Here is a 24225-nt window from a genome sequence, read left to right on the forward strand (position 1 = left end):
TACATTAATACCACTAAACCACTATTGGGGAGAGAATGAGTTGTGTGTCCTGCTAGTGATGATAATATTTTGTTTTACTGTTGAATTGTGATGTTGCTTACACAAAAAGGCTCTTGAATATGATTTTGCTTAATTAAATTGGTTGGTGTGATAATCAATGCAAGATCTTTTCTGGCTTTGGAATTTTGAATGTGACCTAGCTGTCTCTTATGTCACCCAAGAGGACTATTGGTGAAAAGCTACTGGTATGAACACCAAACCCACAAAAATATTAATAGCGCCTTATACTGTGAATTACTGAAATTGAGGCTGTTAAACAGTGATTCTCCACAAAAGCAGCATTGTGTTTCCATAATATGAGTGGTCAGCTACAGTTTCTCCTACATTCCATTAAATGCATGACAGGCTATTAGCATTTCTTTGTACTTATGGAAGGACTTTCATTTAAATAAATAATTACCTAAATGGAAATTTCATGATGCTTATGCTTTCATTGCTTCTTTTGCTATCATTGAATAGTGTCAAGATCTGAAAATAGCTGTTCTGCTGTTACTGTGCTAGTTAGAAGGAGAGTTATTACACTGTTACTGCCTTTTTGGCTATAGCTGGTTTTTTTGCCACATGAACCTGCTATGTACAATGGAAGGCAATTTTTGAATATTTTTCTGGTTTTGCTAGTGCTTGGAATTGGTTATGCTGCAAGTGAATGGGTTTAACAAAGGTATATATTAATGATAATAATAAAACCCACTGGAATTAGAGGTGATGGGAGACTAGGTTTTATTACTTTCTACAGGATTTTTATTTGATTCCTTTTAAGAATGCTGTCTTAGTTCAGCAATCTGGGACTAGTTAATCACTGCATAGGTGTGACCATGCTATGTGTTCTAAACCCTATCTATCATTTCTCATGAACTGCTAACAATGGACCATTTGCAACAGCTGCCCAGGGCACACCTGACCCCTCAGGGTGTAAGCTAGGTGTTAAAGAAGCCTGTGAGATAAGAGCTGTGATAACTCCCCTCCAACAAGTCATTAGCACCTTCACACTCAGCCTGAGGGGGCATGTCTACTAATAGGCCATGAATGATACCAAAATACCCCATGACTCATAGAGTTAAATCACCCATTGTGGAACTCCCTGCCCTGGAGGAGGGACTGGGTGGTCCCACCTGAACCAGAGGGTATATAATCTTGGGGTTTGGGGACTTCTGGGACCATCTGTTGGATCCAGAGGAGGAGCAGAACCTTGACAGGACTATGACCACCACTCTTGACCAGACTGTAACCATCATCTGCACTGACAGGTTTTTCTTTCCCTTCTTTTTTCTTTGGACTCGGGGGAACCTCGTGGGGCTCAGCACAGGAGGTAACAAACACCCTTTTGTTTGTGTCCCAGGGTGCTGGGTTATACTTCTGGGTTTTGTGGGTTAAAACCAATTTCTCTTTGTATAATTGCATTTATTGTAATATTTTTTATTAAATTGACACTCTGACTTATAATCTCTTTTGTGTTGTGTTTAAACCAGCACAAATGCTGATCACACACTTTGTTTAGTTTGAAAAGACAAAACATTGGGCTACAATCCTCTTCATGAAGAGAGGTGTCCCTTTAAAGCATTATACTCATCTTTAGTATTCTGATAACTTGTCTTTATGCTTTATGCAGGCACTATGAATTACTGTACACAAATGCTGATATATAATGAATTGATAAAATACTTCTCATGTCTTTACAACTTTTTCCTCCTTTCTGTTTGGGTATCAAACTATATAGATATCGACCACACCCCATTCATCTTATGAGTTGTCAGGACTGTTTTCAGTAATTTTTCTCTTTTCGCTTGTTTAGTCACTTTTGTTATTGTTCTATGACTTCCCTCTCAGTTTATCTGTATAAGTCTAATATTAATCTCTTGAAGTTCTGTGGCATAGCTCAGAGTGTTTTTTAGTTTGGAGAGAGGAAAAAAAAAGTGCTCTTACTACCTGTATTTTATGATAGCTCCATGTGTCTGTACATGTGTGGCACAAAAAGAAGGAATTTTTTTTTCTTTTCCTGCCAGGTTTGTGGTGCAAGGTCCTTCCTAATTTGTTCCTGTGGTGCAGCTCTCAATGAATTATGGATGTTGTGGAAATAAACAATGTTCTGGTTTACTGAGAAAGATTTTAAAACCTAAAAAAAGCTTTTAAAAAACCCATAGTTTTTCATTTTACACTGTAGCTTTTCAATATAAATGATTCTGGTCTTACTCTGATAGCATAAAGAGATTAAATACATTTTTCTCTACCAAGGATTTCTTAGGATGTTTGCTCACTCTTTGTATCTAACCAAGTTTTAAGAGAATAAACAGCTTAAAGTGCAATATATCAATACTTATCAAGCTTCCATTAAAATTATTAACTACTATTTGTACTTAAATTTTTATTGTAAATTAAATATTTAGTATTTACTTGAATTTAAGTTAGGATGTAAGAGAAACTGCAGAACTTGAATTTCTGAACACAACCCCATATGTACAATCTTAGTGGACCAAACTTTCTATCTTATGTTAAATTATCTTGGATATCCATCTAACACATCTTTTTACTTGAAAAGTAGAAAACTAAATAGTAATTCAGAGGAAGCCCCCAACAGAGACAGGTGTGGTTAGTCTTCTTGTTGGTGTTTCCTGTAGCACTGCAGTGTCCCTTTAGCTGAGTTCAGTGAGTAGGGCTTAAAGGAAGGATTTTGGAGGGATTAATTTTCTAGACATGGTCTATCAGCTAGACACAGGACTGGATCAAGTCTTGTCTGTACCAGCTCCTGGGATGCTCAGCAGAAAATCAGGTGAAAGTTGACTTTTTACTGCTTTTCATGAAGTTTGGATGGGATTTTTTTGCTTGTGGTTTTTGTGTATTTCCCCCTGTGAGTTTTATCAGAGGAAATACATATTTTCAGTAGTGGATCACACTTCCTTCTATGTTCACTATGCGTTTTGAAATAGCAGTCTTCATCTAAATGCCTTGTCTTTCTTGGATTTGGTTATCCGAGCTGTGCTTTCTCTGTGGATGCTCACAGGCTTTAGGCTTTACTGGTGGATGCAGTACCATCCTACTGAAGAAGCCTCAGCTGTGGAATTTGTTTACTCTGTAATACCAAGTGAACTCAAGTTCATTGACTTTGGAGGCATGGTGAAAGATTCCTCCTCCCTGCTTGAGAGGTTGTAGGAAGTTGAAGTTTGTTTTCATTATGATTGATTGCTTTTTATTTGATGCTTTTCAAATCATGCAGTAAATTATCTTTTTCTGGGTATGTTTTACACTTGAATGGGACCGTTACACAGGATTGCATCATTTTGTACTTTGTTTTCACAAAACCAAATATCATACCATCAATTTAAGCAAACTGTGATTGGTGGCTTTTTTAATTCAAATGAAAGAATCAGATAGAAAATCAGAGAGATAAATTTTATCCCATTAGAACAATTTATTCTTTTAAGTATGCCTGTGATGCTACAGAAAGAGATTCAGGAGAGAGTGGAAGCAATGGCTTGTTTACTGTCTGTGCTTCTGCAATGTTAGTATGCTCCTTGGCACGATTTTGGTCCTTGTGTATATTTGAGGCTGGTTTGTTCCCAGTGCATGATGTCTGATCACTAGAGTGATACTGACTAGTGAATTGCTCCCCAGCAGTGTTTTATCTTGATTTGAATTTTCAGTTACTTGAGGTTGAATCATTAATGTAATATGCAATGACAGTTTGCAAACTGAACTTTAAAATAAATACTTATTAGGTTATCTGGGAAATTTTTTTCTTAACCAAAAAAATCCCCCAAGCCCTCCCAACAAACAGAAAAAACAAACCCAACACCCCCTCCTTGTGCCCTAAACAATCCCAAAACACCTTTAGGTGGATTTTGGTTTTGGAAAATAGCTTCACTCAAATAAAGTGCTTGTTTTCTTAGTGTTTCTTCTGCCAGAATAAAATATCGAAAATGTGAGATTCTTAGCACATGGGTACAAACTGATAATTATTTAAACCAACTGCCTAGTTGCAATGTATGGTGAGATCCATCACTGTGATCCACTAGCACTTCAGAAAACAAATGAGCAAATGAAAAACAACTAAGTGAAAATCCTATAGATAATTAAAATGCAAGAAACGCTTAATCATACTGGGTGCATGGTGGTGGGTTTTTTTTAAAATCCAAACTATATTTTAACTTTTATTAAAATAAGCAAGTCAGTTTCTGTTACACCTGAAAGTTATAATTCTGTTATAATCTGTCCAAAATCAAATTGCACTTTTCCACCCATATTTATCCACTAAACCTTTGGATCCAAAAATGCAAGAAAAGGATGATCTTCACTGCAAAAGTTCTTTAGGTCTTTATTTAGAAACATCTCCCTCTAAACAAATGACTGTATGCAAGGGAAAAGAGAGACCTACTTATTTTGGCCATACTTTGTACATTTCATGTCCATTCTCTTACTTGTCTGAAGAAATACTGTACAAAATAATTCAATGTAATTTCAGCATCAGTAAGAGCCACGATTTGTCCAGATATTGATTACCTGAAAATATTTTTCATCATCTGTAGTTAAGCCTCATTTCTGAGTTAGTGTATTGAACATTGTAACCAAATCTTTCGTCTCTTCTATCCTCATTCCCACAGCAAATGCCTTCAGAAGAGAAGAATGTTATGAGTTGCATCAAAAGTTTACTAAGTGATTCATTGGTGTATGACAAATAATGTGATTTATGTTTTCCAGGGAAGTTGTTCATTGTATTCGTGGAATTGATCTTCAGTGCAAACCAAATCCTTCTTGATAACAGCCTGTTGCAAGTTCTTGCACATCCCTAGAGCTAATTAAAAACATGTGGATTCTTTCCATGTAGCAGTACCAACCAGCTGAATAAAACATACCTAACTTGTGTTGTTACAGAGGATGCTCGTTTCCCTACGGGCCTTATTGGAATACTGGGATTCTCTAAAGCTGTGATTCTGAAAGAAAAAAGAATCGTATTTTGACTATGATACCTTTGTTTATAACACCTGAATTTTAGTTGGCACTGTAGAGGAGACCCTGAAAGAAACATAATTTTGGAAACCTGATCTTTGTGTGAAGCTCTCTGGGAAAGTCTGATATAAAGATTTCAAAGGTTTCATTTAGAAACTCAAATTTACGTAGCTAAGTTTTGGTTTGTTGTGGTTTGATTCTTTTGTTTGTTTGTTGGGTGTACATTTTGTGATGTCTTATATTTTTCAAGGCTCAGTTTATATTTCATAAAAATAAATGAGATAGCAGTATTGAAAAACATGAGCTGCGTTTACTGAGTGTTCCATTTATGAACTAAATGTTCTGTGTAATCTTGTGATTTATTACTGGTTTGATAGTTCTCTTTAATTTCTAGGAGTTTGTTTTATGTGGACTAATGATACTGGTTTCAGTCTGCGAATGTAGGGCTGTACAGGAGACACAGAGGTAGAGTGGGAGACCAGCTGACTTGAGCTGCATTTTCATGGAGTTGTCAGCAAAGTTCAGACTGCCCCTTTTTTCTGAGTAGAATGAACAGAAGTCTGGAAAAACAAATAGGGACATTGAAATTTTTTTCAGAGACAGAGCTACCTGTATTTAAGCCAGATGAGAGTTCTGAAGTGCATGTATCTTTTCAAATCATACTATGCAGGTTGGTCCAAATCTAGTATTTTTATCTAATGTCATTGTAACAGACTGCAAAGATGGTATCTCTGTAACACAGCATATTAAAAAATATGAAAGTGGAATTTATGATCTTAGTCTTTCCAAGCCCAGTCAATTTTTCATTTTTTCTTGACTGACTCAAGTTCTGTGCATCCTCATAAGAGAAGGTGAATAAAAAACCCCAGAACAAAATAATAGAGCATTAAGAATGAAACAATATAGCATTTTATGTATTTACATTTTCTGGTTTAGAAATTTTAAATTTTAAACCAGTCTTTCATCATGTCACTGATGAAATGTATTACTAAAGTGGTAAAAAAGTGTTGGTAGATTAGATAAGTATCTATTGTCATACATATGATTTTTAATCTGAGAAGCAGGAGGATCTTGTGAGATGTGGAGTTTCTTAGCTGATAGAAATAGACTGTGTGTACATTGGAGCATATTTAATTTTTGTTGTTAATGTAGGCTTCTGTATGCTTTCAGATGCATGAGTATATTGATCATAATTGATCCCAAACTGCCTCTGATGGGTTATACTGTCTTGTTCTGGGTGAGGGGTAGTGTTGCTGCACAAGTGTATTCACCAGCAACATGGTGTGATAACGTACAGGTCAGGTCTGAGCTTCTCTGTTCTCCATGTGGGTCATCAAGTCACAACAAAATACACATTTACATATGAATTTTAGAAATAACTAGCAAAAATCTCTAAATCTTAGTAACATTCCAATATTTAATTTTCCTGCATCTATAATTATTCTTTGTTTCCCTATGAGTCAGTGTTTCACGTTGTTATGTTTGCACCTGGACTTGAGATTTTATATATTAGGTGTAAGTTGGGGCAAAACATTTACTGTTCATATGCAGTGGAAAATGCTAAGAGTGAGACAAGTTAGGATAGTCTTGTGTAACAGTTTTAGAACTTTACAAAAAATAAAAGATTGCTTAAAAAAATCTCAAGTTTGCAAGTTAAGACCATAAAATTTATTTGGAAATGTTGTTGGTATACTTTCTGTCTTACTGCAAGCTATGTGTCTTATTTTGAAATGTAATTTTGTGCACTAGAGAAGTATAATTTATTGTAAATGTTACATTAAAAGACTCATTTCTCAAGCAGTTGGAATTAGATTTTTTTCTGAGATAAATGTTTCTTCTGCACATTGCATAATCATTAGATCTATTTAAAAATACAATACCTTGAGCTTCTAAAACAAATTGCATTTCTGTTGAATATTGAAATATTTTTAAGAGGTAGCATCTTCAGAACGAGTGCATGTTCACATTGTAATGCTTCTGAAATAGCTGGAAATAAGTAATTGTGAAAAATCACTAAACCAGGAAGAACCACTTGTGAAATAACAGTAATTTAACGTGAAGGGGAAGAACAGACAACTTTTTCAATGGCCTGGGTGTAGGGTCAGTTTGTGTGTGTATGTGACAATGGTGGTGCTTGATGGGCCAGGCACAGCTTAATTACTGAATTTTACAATGCAGAGGTTGCAAGAGGAAAACATTTTTGGATTTGTCTGGTTTTGTTTGTCTGTCCTATAGAAAATTAAATATTTCTTTGTGTATGTCAGCCATTGATGGTATGATCCCTTGTACCTCCCTGCTACAGCAGTCACTGCAAAGTCACTTTATTGTCCTCTAATCTTGAACAGTTTTGAAACATGTAGTTTGCTTTATCAACCTTTTTGCTGTCTGGGAAGCCCAACAAGTACCATTGTGGCAATTCATAATCTACTAGTGGATTGTGGGTATTTAGCACTGTTAGAATTTTCAAAATGAAGTCAAAATTCATTTGTTGACATATTTCTTGGCTGTGCTTTTATTTAATAAAGAAGAAACTATGCACTTTGGGAAAGGGTAATCTTTATTTACTGCTGTGATGGGAAAATGCAAATGAAGCAGTGAATTTTGTGATTAGTATTTTACAGAGCAGTCATTTACTGTAATTATGTGTTTTAAATCAGTGGAATCATCATGTTCTATTAACCAGATTATGTCCTGACTTCTTGTAGGATTCTGAGTAACAACAAGATCTTGTGGTTGAAGAATGGCTCTTTCTTCGGGCTGAGATCCCTGGAGAGACTGTGAGTAACTAATCAGCCTTGTTCCACCTTTAATTAAAAAGTCTTTGTACTTTCAGTTTAGGAAAAACATCAGATAATGAAGTTGAGATGTTCTAAACTGTATTGCACAGTAGAGTTTCTAGGCTGACATCAGATTAAGAAATAGCATAAAAATGAGTGCATGGGGATAGACGTGCAGAATACAGGAAAGCACTGCCATCAATTTGGAACTAAAATAAACATCCAGTCAAAGGCTTGTACTACACTATGTACACTATCACAGTGAAGACTGGTATATGTAATGATAACACTAATATACCTGACATGTAGTTTAGGCTATTTAACTCGTTGTTCTCCAATACTTCCACTTTAATTCTATACAGATTTTAATTTTTTCTGTGTTTTAAGTATAATCTCAAGAAATTAGACAGCACTTACAACTGAAGCAGATGATGACATTGATAAATCTCCATGAACATGTATTTCTAGCCAATATTTGGAGGGGGGAAGGGGAGCTTAGGAGCAGCTAATGTTTTAGGAAGAAAACACTTGGAAACTTCAGTGAAAATAAATAAGCAGTAACTGCTATAATGTAATAATGCTACTTTCTGTATATATAGGTCACTCATTTGAGAATAATCATGTGAGCAAGCCTAAAAGGCTATTCTTTCTATCTATAGGCAGGTTATGTTGCCAGTACATCTAAAATGAGTAATTATGTCATGCCTATCTTACAATGTCTCCTACATTTTAAGCTAAATTATTTTGATTTGTAAGAATGCCTTCATGATGTTGAGTTGTTGATATAAAGTAGTTGCTACATTCATGAAAGCATGAATATACTCTGTGTTGTATGAATATTTCCATATATATTTATGGTTGTGTAATAAGGTGGGTAAATATACAATACTGAGATGTTTGAATATTCTGTGACATAAAAATAAACAACTTATTTCAAAGGCTGGAGCAATCCCTTAAACACCTTGAAGGATTCCAATAAAGCCAGCTGTCTGAAAATTTATGTTAAATTATGCTACATTTTGTCTACATATGGTTATAGTTGTACCAAATGCTATTTTAAATGTTAAATGTTAATGTATTAAATTGTAGGAAAGAAGAGTAGTGTATTATTTATTAAGTGGTTTAATCTCAGGTGTAACAGTGATAAGAGGTTTGTAAAGAATTTGCAAATATTTTAGACAAAACAATTTAGAGCATAGAATAAGGTTACAAATTTATTGCAAGAAGGGAAATTAGTAAATTAAATTCTAATATAAGTAAATCATTAGTGTTTAGAACTAAAGGAAAACATTTCCTCTGGGGTTTTTTAAGGTTTAATTTACATGTATTAATTAGCATGTATTTTTAAGAACTTCATTAGTTAACTAGTGAGAGAAATACTTCAGCCTGAAAAGACTTTTCAAACAATACTGAGAACAGGGAGAAAACAGAAGAAATGCCTTAGGTGTGTAGCCTCAAGTGCCATCATGACATAAACTTCTTAATTTTCTTGTGCTGATTTTTCACAACATTACAGAAGTGAGTATCATCTCATCTGTATATAGTTCTGTTTGGCTGTGGTGTTAATACGAAATCTGTAAGTAGTCCTCAAATCAAAGACTAGAATTCAAGTGATGACATTCTTACCAAGTTCACTACTCTGTTTCTGTTTCATACGGGGTCACTCTCGCCCCATGTTTCTTACCAATATCTGTGAAGTCCCAGTTTCAGCTGGAAGGCTGAGTACAGCTGGAATAGTCTTCTAGGAGGTGAGTGTGAATGAATGAAGATGGGTGAGTGCTCCTAGCCGTTGGACATAGGTTTCCCCAGCTTTGCCTTTTCTCCAGAAGCTAATTCAGAGCTGTACTTCAGTTGCTTAAAATGAAGAACTATGACATCAACTGCTGTCAATGTTCATGGCTCATCAAAATGAATGAAGAAATTCCATTCCATTCCATTCCATTCCGTGAAGGGGGAGGTAGGGAATCTTGTGAAGTGCAGTAGCAGGAAAATCCAGCTTCCTTTAAAATAATGTTAAGTGTACAAGATTATGTGCTTAGGAATGCTGATGTGCTGGAGTTAAGAGTAACTCATTTAATTTGGCTTTGCAGTCCTTGTATTCCTGTTCAGAACCAAAAATAATGTGAACACCATAGAGGCAAGAATCATGTAAATCAGTAATTCTTTTATAGGTATCATCTGATCAGGAGCTTTGAAGAGTGTTAGCTTAAGTGGAAAATGCAATAATTCAGTGTTAAACTTGAAAACTTTAGAAAAGTAAAGTTTCAGGTGTAATTTAATGACTTCTACATTCTGGTTATTCCCTATTTTGGAGTGCTTAAAGCCTCTTTTTGACTAGAGGGGCAACTTTCCCCTTATTATTTTGTTCTTCAATGCAACAAGGCTGGTGAAGGGACTGGAGCATAAGTCTTATGAGGAGAGGCTGAGGGAGCTGGGGTTGTTTAGCCTGGAGAAGAGGAGGTTCAGAGGTGACCTCATCACTGTCTAGAACTACCTGAAGGGAAGTTCTAGCCAGGTGGGGGTTGGTCTCTTCTCCCGGGCACTCAGCAATAGGACAAGGGGGCACGGGCTCAAGCTCTGCCAGGGGAAATTTAAGCTGGATATGAGAAAAAAATTCTTTACAGAGAGAGTAATCAGGCATTGGAATGGGCTGCCCAGAGAGATGGTGGATTCACCATCCCTAGAGATTTTTAAACGCAGTTTGGACGTGGCACTGAGTGGCATGATCTAGTACATGGACTAGAGTTGGACCAAGGGTAGGACTCGATGATCTCAGAGGTCTTTTCCAGCCCAATCGATTCTATGATTCTATGAGTCTATGTCACAACAGGAACCAGATTACTGAATTGTCAGTCTTGTCAGGTTCTTGTGATTTCTCAACAGCATGTTACACAAGTGAGAGACCTCACTGAGAAGTTGTCTCAAACTGGGACTTCTCATTTTATGCAACTTAAATCAAGAAAATCAAGAAAATTAAGTTATTCGTCTCTTAACTGTCCAGTCTAAGAGTAAGACAAAACTGATTTTTCTAAGGCTAAGACTATTGTAGAATTCTAATATTATACATGAAATTGAATTTTTTTCAAAATGTAATTGCAGCTGATTTGTATTTGTTTCTGCAGACTTTTCAGAAAATTGCAATTTTTTTCAACCATAGCATGAGAATTACAAGGTTGCCATTTCAGATTGTCTTACAACGGTGTTACTGCTCAGTTTTCAGGGAATGCAACCAGCCAGCCAGGGAAAAACATGTTTGGGGATACAGTTATTTCGCTTTTAATAATAGCTCACAGAATCAGAGAGTATTCTGACTTGGAAGGGACCCACAAGGATCATTGGGTCCAGCTCTAAGTGAATGGCCTGTATGGGATTCGAACCCATGATAATGGCATTATTAGCACCATGCTCTGATCAACTGAGTTAATGGATAACACTATCTTTAATAATAATTTATAAATACTAAAAATGAAACTTGTAACCACAACTGTAATAAAAACGGAATAATAGTGGTCAAAATATATGTATGAAACATTAGTATTTTTACTGAGCAGATTGTAAAACTGCTTTAAAAACACTGTATCAAAAAAGGTGCATTTTCTGGTTTTTGTACATGTATGAACAGTGACTGCTGAGTGATCCGTAGAGATGACAGTCTCTCTCCACAATTCCAGTTTTCTGAAACTAGGAATTGCTGCCTTGTGCTTGTTTGGAAAGGTTGGCTCACAAATGTGTTATGGATTCTAGATCATGATGTGCCTCTGTGCCACTGAGTTATACTGCAGTACTAAGAAGAGGCATTAAGAAGTGAATATAGTTACTTGAATACCATGTGAGAGTAAAACCTTCCTGTAAACTTAGGTATTATTTGGTGTCCAGTTATGTGGTCCTTGGTTTGGAATGATATCAGAAGTGTAGGTAAGAATATAAATAAGCTTTTTTTGAAACAAGTGTGGTAAAGGTACTGTTTATTAAAATATGAATACGTTTCTGGAATTCAACCGGAAGAGACTTACAGACCATAAATTCCATAAATAATAATGTGCACTTTGAGCCCATATCTGTGATGCACCCTGTGGACATGGTTGGCTTCACATTCTGGAGGCTGAAATTCAGTTTGGATCTGAAGCTCAGGCCAAAAACTTGACAGCTTGTAATAATTTCAGTTTCAGAGCCTTTCCTGTCTGCAGTCATTGTCCTGTCTTCCCAGGAGATGCACTGATCTGAGCAGGACAGCATCAGTTATCATAGACATTTAAATAAGCTTTTTATATGCTGCAGGTACCATAAAAGAAAGGCAAAATGGGCTTCCAAAGCCATGAAAGAGTGAGATATCTCATTCAAGTAAGCCTCAGCAATCTAAAAGCTCTCGTTAACTTAAAATGTTTGGAGGAATCTGAACTACTGAAAAATTGTCTGTGTAATTTGATGATATAGTTATTCCATACGTTGGAACAATATTAAATAGAAGAATCTGATAGTTAGTTTGCTTTTTAAAAATTTATGTGTTTTTTTATTTTTAACTTATGGGCAGTGGGATTAACCATTGCTATTACCCAAGGAATCATAGGCCAGTGCAAATTACCAAGTTAGTAGCAGTATATGGTGTGGATGCTGCTCCATATGCATTGCTGCCTCCTGACAGTGTACAGCAAAGTAATAGTACTAGTAACAGCTTTGGCAAGTCTTTATGCTTGAGAACATTTCACCAGCCATAGGTCACGTGATGCTTCTGGGGACAGGAACTGAGGTTGTTGGGCCAGGTGGTCCAGCTGTGCTGGGTACTCAAAGTCAAGATGCAGACTAGAAAACTAAATCTGTCACCCCCATCCTGGTGTTGGCTGGCATGGAACAGTGTGTATCTCAGCTGTTACCTACACTACTAGTTTTCTTACTTTGCAGAGCAGTCACTGCATCACAATTGCCTGGACAGCTCCTGTTCTGAGCTGCCTCCCCATGTTGCCTCTGTCTGGGGAAACCTGTTGTGACTTCTCCACTGTGGGCTTCCTGGTGCTTCTAAGGGTTGATTGTGTACTTAGTATTTTCTGAAGTGGATATATGAAATATCTTTTTCTCTTTTATAACCAAATACACTTTTTCATTGAATTCATAGGAGCATAATTACCTCTTCTTTGTCCCAGTGACTGAAACTCTAACGAGTTCAGAAGCTATTGGGAGGGAACCAGCAAATGAAAATAAAAAAATGTACACAAACAGACCAAGATTGCATAAGCAGTGTTTTCTTGGGAAATTGAGATGAAAGATTATTAAGCAAGATTACACATACTTTTTACAGTTGACCCAGAAGAAAATCATGCCAGGCACTAGTATTGCAGCAGTGATAGTTTTACCGAAATTTGCTTTGTTATATTTTCCCAATATTTCATGTTTCTAGACAAAAGAAAAAATACTGAAGTATCTGTAAGAATTTAGCATTGAATTTACTTTTGGTTTGGTTCTTATATTTTAACTGTCTAGATCAGTCTTACTCAACCAAGTCTCACTTAGATTGTGTGTACTTTTATTAAGTGTTGCTGTAGTGTTAAGTTACTAACCATGTGTCAGTGCTATGCAGCCACATGTTGTCCTCAGTTACTGTTAGACAAGATTACCTAAAAGCTACTTTCAGTAGATTTCACTGTGACATTCTGTAACTATGTGTTGTGGTGTGTGACTGAAGTAATAACACATTAACTTGAGGCAAAGAAAGGGCTGGAAAGACAAACACAACAAATTAGACTGTGGAAAAACATGTCGTTATGCAGTTGGTATAAAAATAGGATATTTAGAAGTTCTCTAGCAGAACTCAAGTGGTGAAAGTATAAAGTATAAAGCTTTTACATTTTTTAAACATGCAGTTTGTGTTCTCTAAATTGCTGACCTCTTGATTTCTTTCCCTGCCCATACATTTGAAATATGTGTTCTCACACACACACACACACACACACATGAAGAAACAGATGTTCTTCCTAGGTGTTGTTAAAGATTGGAAATATGCTGAAAGAAATTGTTAAACAATTTTACTTTTAACATGTGTACAAGATATCTTTAAAGTTAGGAACTTCATAAATCAGATTTAGAATTACATGTTCTTTTTTTGGACTGTTGCATTAAAATAGAGAAATACTGGTTATTATGAACTAATAATATGTCACAATGACAGCCAGGATCCAGCTGTGCAACTATCTTTTTTCTTTTCCCCCCGAAGAGCTTGCAGCTAAGGAGTGTACCCTTAACTTCATGCAGGCATTTTTAACAGAAAATAGATTAATAATCTTGGATACCTCAGATGTCATTTAGTTGTGTCTACAGAAATGCTATGATGTTACTTAGGGAAAGGCAGTTTAAAAATCTGTTTCTTAGAGCTGTTTATTGTGTAAATAGTGGTGTGATATGAATAAAATTGTTTGGTTTTATCTAGTTTTTGTATTTGGAGAAATATGGAGAAAGGAAAATCAAATGTGAATTCCTTTCAAGCATCTGAAGTTTTCTCTCCACTTCTTGTATATCAAATCCTGCATGGATTTAGTAAATTCTCTAGATCTAGCTGATGATGATAACAAACAATTTTTTTGTTTAAATTCACCTTAAATATTCTCAAAGAACAAAAGTACAGGCACTGCAACGATTATTTTTCCTTGCCTAGTAGTATGTCTAGGAGTCCTGGGGAAATATAAGCAGTTTTCCCTGTAAAATTTCTTATTGTGATGATTGTTATAATTCTTTACAAAAACTTCATTTTGCTGCGTTACTATTTGAAGTGGTTGATCACATTCTGGTAGGTGAGAAAGGATGGGAATAGTCATGGGGAGTAATTTTTCTCCTGGAGCAAGACTGCTTTGTGCACTTCCTCTAAACTAGACTGAAAACAATTCATGATCCTCTTGGCAGTCATTGAACTTTCAGCTACCCTTTTAGTTTCAGTGTCAGATGAAGAGTTTGTCTTTTTAATTATGGTAAGATAGTGTTTGCATGAGGCAGGATAGTTCTCTTTGGCACTCCTAGATGCAGTCAATATAGCTGGCAGTTTTGTCATTGATAGGTATGTTTGCCTGCAATGTAGTCAGTACCAAGGCAATTATAAATATTGAGCTCAAAAAACAAAGTCCTGAAAATTCATGAATTTAAGGTACCTGCTCATTCAGAGACCTGTCTATTGCAAATAATTGGTTTGAAGAGTTGGAAATACTCATGAAATAAAGAGCTTTACAAATACAGGAAGCCAAGCAAACAGTGAATGTAGGCAATAGACAGATCAGAAAGAGGTAAGGAAATATCTATTATTATAGAAATCATTTATCACCTAAAATTAGAATAGCTTGTTGTGAAATGAATGGGTTTTGAGGCTCATCCTGGAGCACGGAAACAACTAATGTCTACCAAGAAAATGAGTCTTAAGCTAGTAAATTGGGCTGTATTTTTAGAGTTTAATACACACATCTGCTTAGCCATCTCATTTTTTTCATTGGTAATAAGTACCATCGTCGGCTGCTGTAAGATATTTTTTTCCAGGACTTCTACCATATCCCTAGGTTCGAATCAGATTCCTTACTTATCCTGTGGCTCCTGCATTTGCTGAGGCCAGTCTGTGGTGGCAGCAGACCAGGGATTTTGCCTCTCTTTGGTGCTTAGTCCTCTGTAATTGTGATAATTTTGGTCATGTTCCTCAATAATAGCAACATCACATTTATTCTGGTACAGACAGAAGATAGAGATGTTCACTTAAATATCACTTTAAATATCTAGCTTCATGTGTCTGTCAATGAAGTTGGTCATATTTAATTGAATTTTTGCAAAATATTTAAATGCATGTTAAAAAAAAGGTATTTTTTCCATAAAATCAATTTAGTTTTATAGCATACAGTTTCTATACAGTCATTGTAACATTGTGAAATTTTAATGGCGTGGATTGATGAGGTTGGGATGAGTCTGACTCCAGACTGAAAGGAGATATAAAAATGACCCTCATAGCACCAGAATATATTCAGTTCCTGATTGTGAAGGGTTTTTTCTTTAGCATCAAATATGAGTTCCTCATTATATCTAGTAAATCATGCAAAAATTAGAAATGTATTTATTTATTGCAAACAAAATTTAATGTTCCAATGAGAAATTCTCCCTGTTACTTACTTAGAATTATCTTATTATTTCTAACTGACTGTTTAAGTTGAACAAATTTGTTCCTTGACAGTATTTACTAATTGACAGATTTCTTTGTCATCATCTGATCCTGGAACACATTACATTTTAGGCCTTGCATTCAATTAAAAAATACAGCTCTTTTAGCTTCTATATGTTTTACTTGAAAGTAATTCATCTTCTTAATCATAAAGGTGTTTGTACAAATAGGGAACTTTATGTATGCTCTAGAAAATATGTAACAGTCACTGCTGGTAAAGGAGTGTAGGGTGAAATGCCTTTCAAAGTAAATACCGTTCGGCTGCAGTTTTAATGAATTGCAGAGAAGGAGGACCTAATTTGCAATCATACAGAAATTTTGAGAAACCAGAGAAGGAGAAACAGAGGCAAGATCAATATCACAAGTCAAAATGGGCAAACTTAACTAAAACTCATCTTTTCATTATAATTCTGTGGTCCTTTATGGATCTCTTTCTTCCATCCTATGACTAATAACAAGTTACTCATTCAGTAATGCAAGACCTGAGTATGTGCATTTTTGACACCTCCCCTCCAAAACCAAGTAAAAAAACCACATCTTCAAACTCCCTAAACTCCAGAACCTATTATATTCAAGTCTGCAGTGTCAAAGAGAGATTTAGCATTCTATTAGGAATTTTGAAACTCTTGCTATTCTTAATATGACTGTCAGAAACAGAGGAGTTAGACATTAAAAGGAAAATTACATTACTGTTTTTCTAATGGGCATATGTACTGTAAGTCTTACAACCACAAAGTAACTATCAAAGCACTTGTAATGTAGTCTGACAGAAAGGTAATGTATTTTTTTCCTGTAGTCATTTGTTATTTACCAATATCAAGTCACAAAACAGACTGTAAGACATCACATACATTATATTTTAGAGGAGGAGACAACAAGGAAACATCCTGTATGTCTACTGTTGTGGGGTTGCTACACTGTAATGTGCAAAAAAGCAGTAATTTTAGAGAGAATATTTCCTTTGGATTATTATAGTGCTCTTTAAGGTAACAGTAATCAACACTGAAAAAACAAATTAGTAAAATCAATCTCATAGTTTTAGTGCAAGGGTCCAGTATGAAGTGTTTCCCATCTCTTTTTTTTTTATTTCCTACTTTAGGCTTGTTTTTGTTTGCCTCCTAAACTGCTACATTAATTTCTCTGACTCTCTGGGATTTTTTCCCTCTGGTATAAACAGCATTGGCTACCAGGCCATGTCTTTCCCCTTAATTCTATGCTTTATAATGAGATCTAAGACTTGCTCAGTGCTGCATTCCCTCGCAGGCGCAGCTCATTGGTGTGATGGGTATTTATGTCATCTAGAATGTACAACTGAGATTACATTCCTCCAGTTCTGCCATGAAACAATGGTTTCATCTTGGTCATAAAATTGCCAACGGCTGGCATATACATGGTACTTAAGATGTCAGTGGTTTGCCAGGCTGCATTGCTAGACTTTAGAGTGTAACTATTTGCATTTTTTTCCCTGACAAAACCAATTTCTGTTGGAAATGCTAGCATGGCAAAATAAAAATGTTCTGTGGGAGACACAGCAGTTTCAGGAGCATCTTTTTCATAGATACCAGTATTTAATTTCAGTGTTTTATAGTCACAAAATGCAGAATCTTTTTGGATTGATAAAGCTGAACTACACTAGCTAGAATTGATGCAAGCTGTGTACCTTCTCTATAAAGAAAGGTAGAGTGGTTGGACAAGTAGGAGAAATAAAAATTGGAGTTAAGGGCCAGTTTGTAAGAAGTCATAGAGAAGCATGCTGGGAAGCCAAGCTGATAAAAATTAGTGTTAGTTCATCGGCAACTGAGCTAATCTTGTGGAGAACTGTGAGGTAAGTTGATAGCTGAATCCTTTCATTCGATATGTGGTTTTGATCCCTCAGCTATAGGCTGTTGGTGGGGTAATGTTTTCAAACTCCAGAAAATACTGTAGTGTTACCTATATTCAGATGCCATGTGGTCTAATATTCTTATTGTCAAGACCAGAAAGTTTGTTACTTCATCTGATAGTATCCATAAATAAAATTTGAGAGAGCTGGAGTTCTAACTAGGGACATCTCAACATTATGGTGTTGCTCAGTAAAAGTCAGTATGCAAAGTAAAGCTCCAAACTGCATCTTTCCCTCCCAGAGAGTTTTCTGGGCTGTACTGGTAACCTTCTTTTTTCATGTCTCCATCTCTGACTTGATATCAATTGAGAGACACTTCTCCTTTGCTTACTTATAAGATAAAACTCCCACCCTATGTCTGTAAGTTATTGTCTGCCAAAAATGCATGTCTGTGAACCAGCCTGTGAGGTCTCTGATAAAAACATGCTATTACTGATTCATACCATGCTAGTCTATAAATGCACCAAGAGTACCCAATGACCCCGGGAGCTTGCTGCTCTCAAAACTTCTGAGGATGCCTGCAGAAAGCATAGCTTGTTCTCTGACACTTGTACTTCGCCAACCATCTCTGAGAAGATAAAATAAAAGAATAAAACTGAAATAAAAGGAAATAGAAAGAAGTACTATGTTTTATGCCAGTTTAAAGGAAAAAAAAATCTCCAAAATGAGTTGTCTGAAGTAGTTAGAAAAGCTGATGTAATATAACAGCTGTGAGCAGTTTCTCTCCCCACTTCTTAATATAGACAGAATTGATTAGTTGGGTGTAGTATAGTGCTGCGTGTGTCAAGTAGGTACAAAATGGTTGTTCTCACGAGAAAATTGCATGCAGACTTAGCACATGATAAGCTGTCTTGTGTTAACACAAATTGCCTCGTTCTTGAAATGGAAAGTGACTGGGAGAGCTATAGACAATCTTTGTATAGTCTAAGCTATGCATATATTCTGTGAAAGAAAAAATTACAAAATTCCTCTATGCACTGCTTTAGAAATTGATTTTCTAAGGAGAATACAGAGAGAAACACTGCCAGAGTAAAATATGTGGTTTTATTTGCTTGTGAACTTGAAAGACTGAAATAAAATTTTTCCATGCAATGATAGTGAGCTTCATCTGGTAAAAATAAGCAGTTTAAGTTAAAAATAAGCCACTTGACTTAGCATAATGCAAGAAACTTGTTGAAGCGTAGGGTTTTATCATGCTTTTATAACCCAGAAAACTGCCAAAGGGGCAGCTTGAATCTCTTAAAGTCAATCTGTCTATGGAAGAATATGAAAGATGCTAAACTAGAAAAAAGTATTTTAGCTGAAGGTGCCTAAAAAAGCCAAATTTATTAAAAAGCATACACTCTGGGCCATAACTGTAATGCTTTCATTATGATGCTATAATAAATGGCCAGCGAAAGAAAGTTTTACAGCTAATGGATGTACCCCAAACACATGGTGCATTTGTTACTTTCACCAAGTGTGTTCTTCCATTTTTTTATGCTTAATATTCACATTTGTTTGTTAATGCAAAGTAAGTTAGTACTTTTTAAAGAACCTTAAATACATGCTTTTCAGCTGAAATGGTAGTTTAAAGTACATTGTGTTCAGAAGAAACCAGTGTTTTCTGTACTGTCAGCAGCTAAGTTAAGAATTTGATGCTTTTTCCCCCTTTGTACCCCTAATTGCTTTTAGCTATTTCTGAGAAGTACAAGTGCCTCACAAGGGACAATTCTCCATTCGAGTGAAGTTTAAGAACTGTACTAAGCTCTCCTACTGTACAGAGTTTTGTGAACTTACAAAAATATTTAGGAATGTAAGACAGGAATGGGTTGCAGCCAGGCTGAATTTTCAGGGATAAAAAGAAAATTTGTTTCAACTCTCCCTCTCATCATATACACTATAAATGAGCCACTCCATTAATTGCTTTCCAGCACTCCATTAAGAACACTGAAACTTCAGTTCAAAATAATGTCCCTAAAAATTCTATAATGTGTCGGATGACAAGAAACTTTAATGTGCCATAGGTTGTTTTTTAAAAATTTTTCTTTTTATGCATCTTTGTCACTGTAACCAATAAATTCTTATCAGTCCAAATCTGACAGTTTCTTTAACCATGACTGTGCCAGCAAGGTATACCAACACAGGCACTAATTTTTCAGTACTGGACCTGATTAGGTTACCAGCAAAAAATATCCAATATCCCCACTCTTAGCGTTTTTGTTGGTGTTTGTTTTTTTTGTTTGTTTGTTTGTTTGTTTGTTTCTGGTTTTGGGGTTTTTTTTTAGCAAAAAGGGAGGAGCAGGGGAAGTTCCTGAAGCCATGTTCTGCATCAAGAAAGAACTAGATAAATGTTGCTGGTCCTTGTAGATGCCTGGTGGAGATTCATCTCTGGATATGCAAAAATTCATATCACAAGCTGCAGTTTCTAAATCTAGTAAGCCCTGTCCATGCATAAACAGTGTCAAACTGAACAAATAATTTCATGGCTGCTCCAAATCTTTATTTCTACTTTTTCTTATCTATGATCTGAATGTAATCATAGCCTATTTTTATCAGTGTGATTTTATAGTACTGTTATCCTTTAACTTAAACTAATTCTTTTCTCTTTGTAGAGTTCACCATTTATAAACACCTTAGTACTCATTTTCCTTGTCTAAGCAAGCCAAAAATATGATAATCTCTTAGTGACATCATGAAAATAACCATGAAATGTAAATATCCTAAAAAAACCCCTTGTAGGCACACAGCCTGAAATTTTTTTTGAAATAAGATTATTATCTGCAAAGATTTATTTTGTTTATAATAACAATGTACTCTCTTTGTAGTCTGAAAAATTAATTTTAATCCAGTTAGTTGGACACTCAGACAGTACAATTGCAGCTTCTATAACAAGCCAGTGATGACCAAATGGTCAGTTAAAGAAGCTCAGTGAAAATTTGAAGCTTCCTGCTGATGACATTGAATTAATTCCTATTTTTCATCCTATTTTTCTTTCTGTTGTCCCTATTTTCAGGTTGAGTGCTGCAATTGCTGGATGGATGGGGGTGGTCCTTTTCTTTTTGCCCTCTCTAGAACTGAGAATTCAGTAATGTGAACTTTGTTTTTTAAAAGTCATCTGCAGATGGCAAAATACAGATATTTTTGTTGCAGGTCTTCTCTCCTGATATCCTTGCATTCAGGTGTTTGAGTAGTGATCTGTGATGATAGCTTTGTAGTTTATTTGTGTAAAATTAAATGCCTTTCCTTCAGAACCAAATGAGACATTTCACTAATTTTTCCCTTACTCACTGTGTTAACACAAAACAGCTGCTCTGTGGTTTCATATAGCTATCTACTCTTGTATTCAGATTCTGTCTTATTGTAAGATGAGAAAATTCATCTTAACTAATAGCTCTGACATAATTTTCCCCTTCCCTTCCCTTCCCTTCCCTTCCCTTCCCTTCCCTTCCCTTCCCTTCCCTTCCCTTCCCTTCCCTTCCCTTCCCTTCCCTTCCCTTCCCTTCCCTTCCCTTCCCTTCCCTTCCCTTCCCTTCCCTTCCCTTCCCTTCCCTTCCCTTCCCTTCCCTTCCCTTCCCTTCCCTTCCCTTCCCTTCCCTTCCCTTCCCTTCCCTTCCCTTCCCTTCCCTTCCCTTCCCTTCCCTTCCCTTCCCTTCCCTTCCCTTCCCTTCCCTTCCCTTCCCTTCCCTTCCCTTCCCTTCCCTTCCCTTCCCTTCCCTTCCCTTCCCTTCCCTTCCCTTCCCTTCCCTTCCCTTCCCTTCCCTTCCCTTCCCTTCCCTTCCCTTCCCTTCCCTTCCCTTCCCTTCCCTTCCCTTCCCTTCCCTTCCCTTCCCTTCCCTTCCCTTCCCTTCCCTTCCCTTCCCTTCCCTTCCCTTCCCTTCCCTTCCCTTCCCTTCCCTTCCCTTCCCTTCCCTTCCCTTCCCTTCCACTTTTCTACTTGCCTTGTTCTAATTTATGTTAAGCAGTGACAATGAATGAAAACCATTTAGTGAGAGTAGAAAAATGAAATAATAAGATAGAAAGTATTAGCAGAGAGGTGAAGGACATATATGGAACATGGGAAGGCACCAAGCATTTGTTAGGGATTGCCAGTAGCACATGTTGGAAATGGTCTTTATGCAGAACTTCTTTTGTTCATACTGACATAAGGAAATTTTTGGTTTTCCCACCTCTGTGTTGAGTTGCATGTTCTAAATTCATGTTTTCTCATTTCAGGTCTCTCCTCTTTGAAAAGTTCCCAAAGTGCTCTCTTTTTAGGTGAAATACTCATTGCCTTGGCAAATGATTCCTATAGATCATAAAAAAAAAGTTTCTGTCCTTTGCCATTGTATTTGTGTTCTTACATCATTTTGTCTGCTTATTCTTACTGTGTGGAAATACCATACCAAAACACAGGTAACTTTGTTTTTTATGCCTAGTATTTGACCTGTGTAATTATTTAAACAGTTCCACAGGTATTCATGAAGTTCTGTATTTTTACTTATTTTTGGTCCATTTCCCCCTTAAATCCAGAAAAAACATTTTCATATGGCAATTCCTTGATGAAAGAATTAGGGTTTAATGCTCACAAAAGTGAGCTAAGCCAAGTTTCATTTCTTCCGCCCACCTAATGCCTCTCACTAGCACTTGTGGCTTTTCCATATCTCAACATTATAGAGGTGCTGTTCCCTAATGCACAGCTCTTTTTCAGGGGAACAGCCAATGTTTCATGAGAAAACATACTTGGCATGCTGCTGAGTAGCTATTTCATTAGCAAGCATTTTAGGAAAGTAGGTAGGTGCAGGCTGGGAAGTGAAACTCTGGTTGTTACCTACAAAGAATGTAGAGCCATAATTTATGAGCGCTGTATACTGGACACATGAGGTTGAGCAGATGCCAGCAACAAGCATGAACTCTTCAGGACTCTGGGCTCATGCCAGTATGTGCAAAAGCCGGTATAGGTACATCATTGTTGCTGTTGTTGCTTCAACTCATCTAGCGTACTAACTCGTGGTGTGCCACCCTTTCTTTTGCTAATGAACCAGGTGAACTGATTTCTTTAAATACTTGATGTGTCTTAGTGAGGGTGAGGTTTAATTTACTAAAACTCTAGCATTTTTAATGAATGGCAGAGCATTAGCCATGGGATTTTTATTTAGTTACTGAAATGCTTGTATGTTTCAGAGGTTGTATATATGTTACTGTCTTGTGCTATTTAAGTCAGTGGTGGTACTCTATGAAGAGGTCTCATTGGTTGCCCCATTTTCTTGATTTGTTAGTTGTATCTAAAAGCAGATGTGGATAGCTTTCATTTACTGGGTTTACAGAAAACTTACAACTTGCAAAAGTTCTGGGAAGAGTAAACAACATTTACACTATTTTGTGACCCACAGTCAGATTTCCATGAAATTAATATTTTCTGAAACCAAAGTTTTTCTGACCGCATATTTAAGTCATTGTGTAGTTCAACAGCATTTAAAAGATGATATATGAAAAACAAACCCTAATGAAGTGTGGTAGCCAGCAAAAAGCAGACAGGATCATGCACAGTATTACCAGTCTTGCAGAAGGACTGAAAGAATCTTTTATACTTGTTACAGATTTTACTGTCAAACTCCAGTAATGGGCTAATGTAAAATGTCTAAATTGTGAGAACAGCTGCTGTTGACTTTCACACTTCAATCACATTGAACTAAAACTAGAAATAGTACTTCTCTTGTTTCAGTATTGAGATAGTAGTAGATATGGGTAACTTGTATTGAGCTTGACTTTGAGAAAATCCTTTTATATGCAATGCTATTTGGCTATTACCTCTAGCTCCTAAATCGATGTTCTGACACTATGAATGGCATGAATTGTCATATGTTCCTAACTTATCTGCACGTGAGTGTGCTGTTTACATTGGTTGCCAGGATAAATTCAGGTTAGATAAGTATGAACTGATAGGTCAGAACAATACTGGCAGTTTGGCATTGTTTGTTCCAAGTGCAATTAACTTTTCATTTCCCAATAAAGTTTCAAGCTCCTATGTGAGACAGAAAGAGCATGGATTCAAAGAAATTAAAAGAGAGAATGCATTTGCATCTATGGATAATATCAGTGCCAATTTGCCAGCAGTGAGCCTGAAAGAAGGCAGCCTGCCTGCTCTACCACTCACCCAGAAAGTTAACAGAACAGTCAATCAGCCAGTTACCCAGGAAGCTGTCTACATCCCCCAATGCTAAAAGGCAAAGCAGTTTGGTTTTGTTCTTTGCTGACAGTTCTCCTTTAGCATGTCAGCTATTTTATGCATTTTCTCCATATTAAATTTGGGATTGTATAAGCTTTATTTTCAGTCTTATTTCATTCTTTTTTCTAATAATGTGTTTATTTCATTTTATTATATTGCTGAAAACTAGGATTTTATAGGTGTTATTACTATTAAGTGTACT

At 36.2% G+C, this 24225-nt stretch overlaps 1 protein-coding gene across 1 annotated transcript in view; it reads left to right on the plus strand.

Annotated features, from left to right (window-relative positions):
* Window positions 1-24225, plus strand: part of LOC139675766 (adhesion G protein-coupled receptor A3-like) — a 264407-nt gene that overhangs the window by 36943 nt on the left and 203239 nt on the right. Inside the window, exon 2 of the mRNA XM_071563839.1 lies at window positions 7707-7778. Within this exon, the coding sequence (XP_071419940.1) occupies window positions 7707-7778 (72 nt within the window). The remainder of the gene's footprint in view (window positions 1-7706; window positions 7779-24225) is intronic.

This window comes from Pithys albifrons, chromosome 9, assembly GCF_047495875.1.
Source record: "Pithys albifrons albifrons isolate INPA30051 chromosome 9, PitAlb_v1, whole genome shotgun sequence".
NCBI classification, from domain to species: Eukaryota; Metazoa; Chordata; class Aves; order Passeriformes; family Thamnophilidae; genus Pithys; species Pithys albifrons.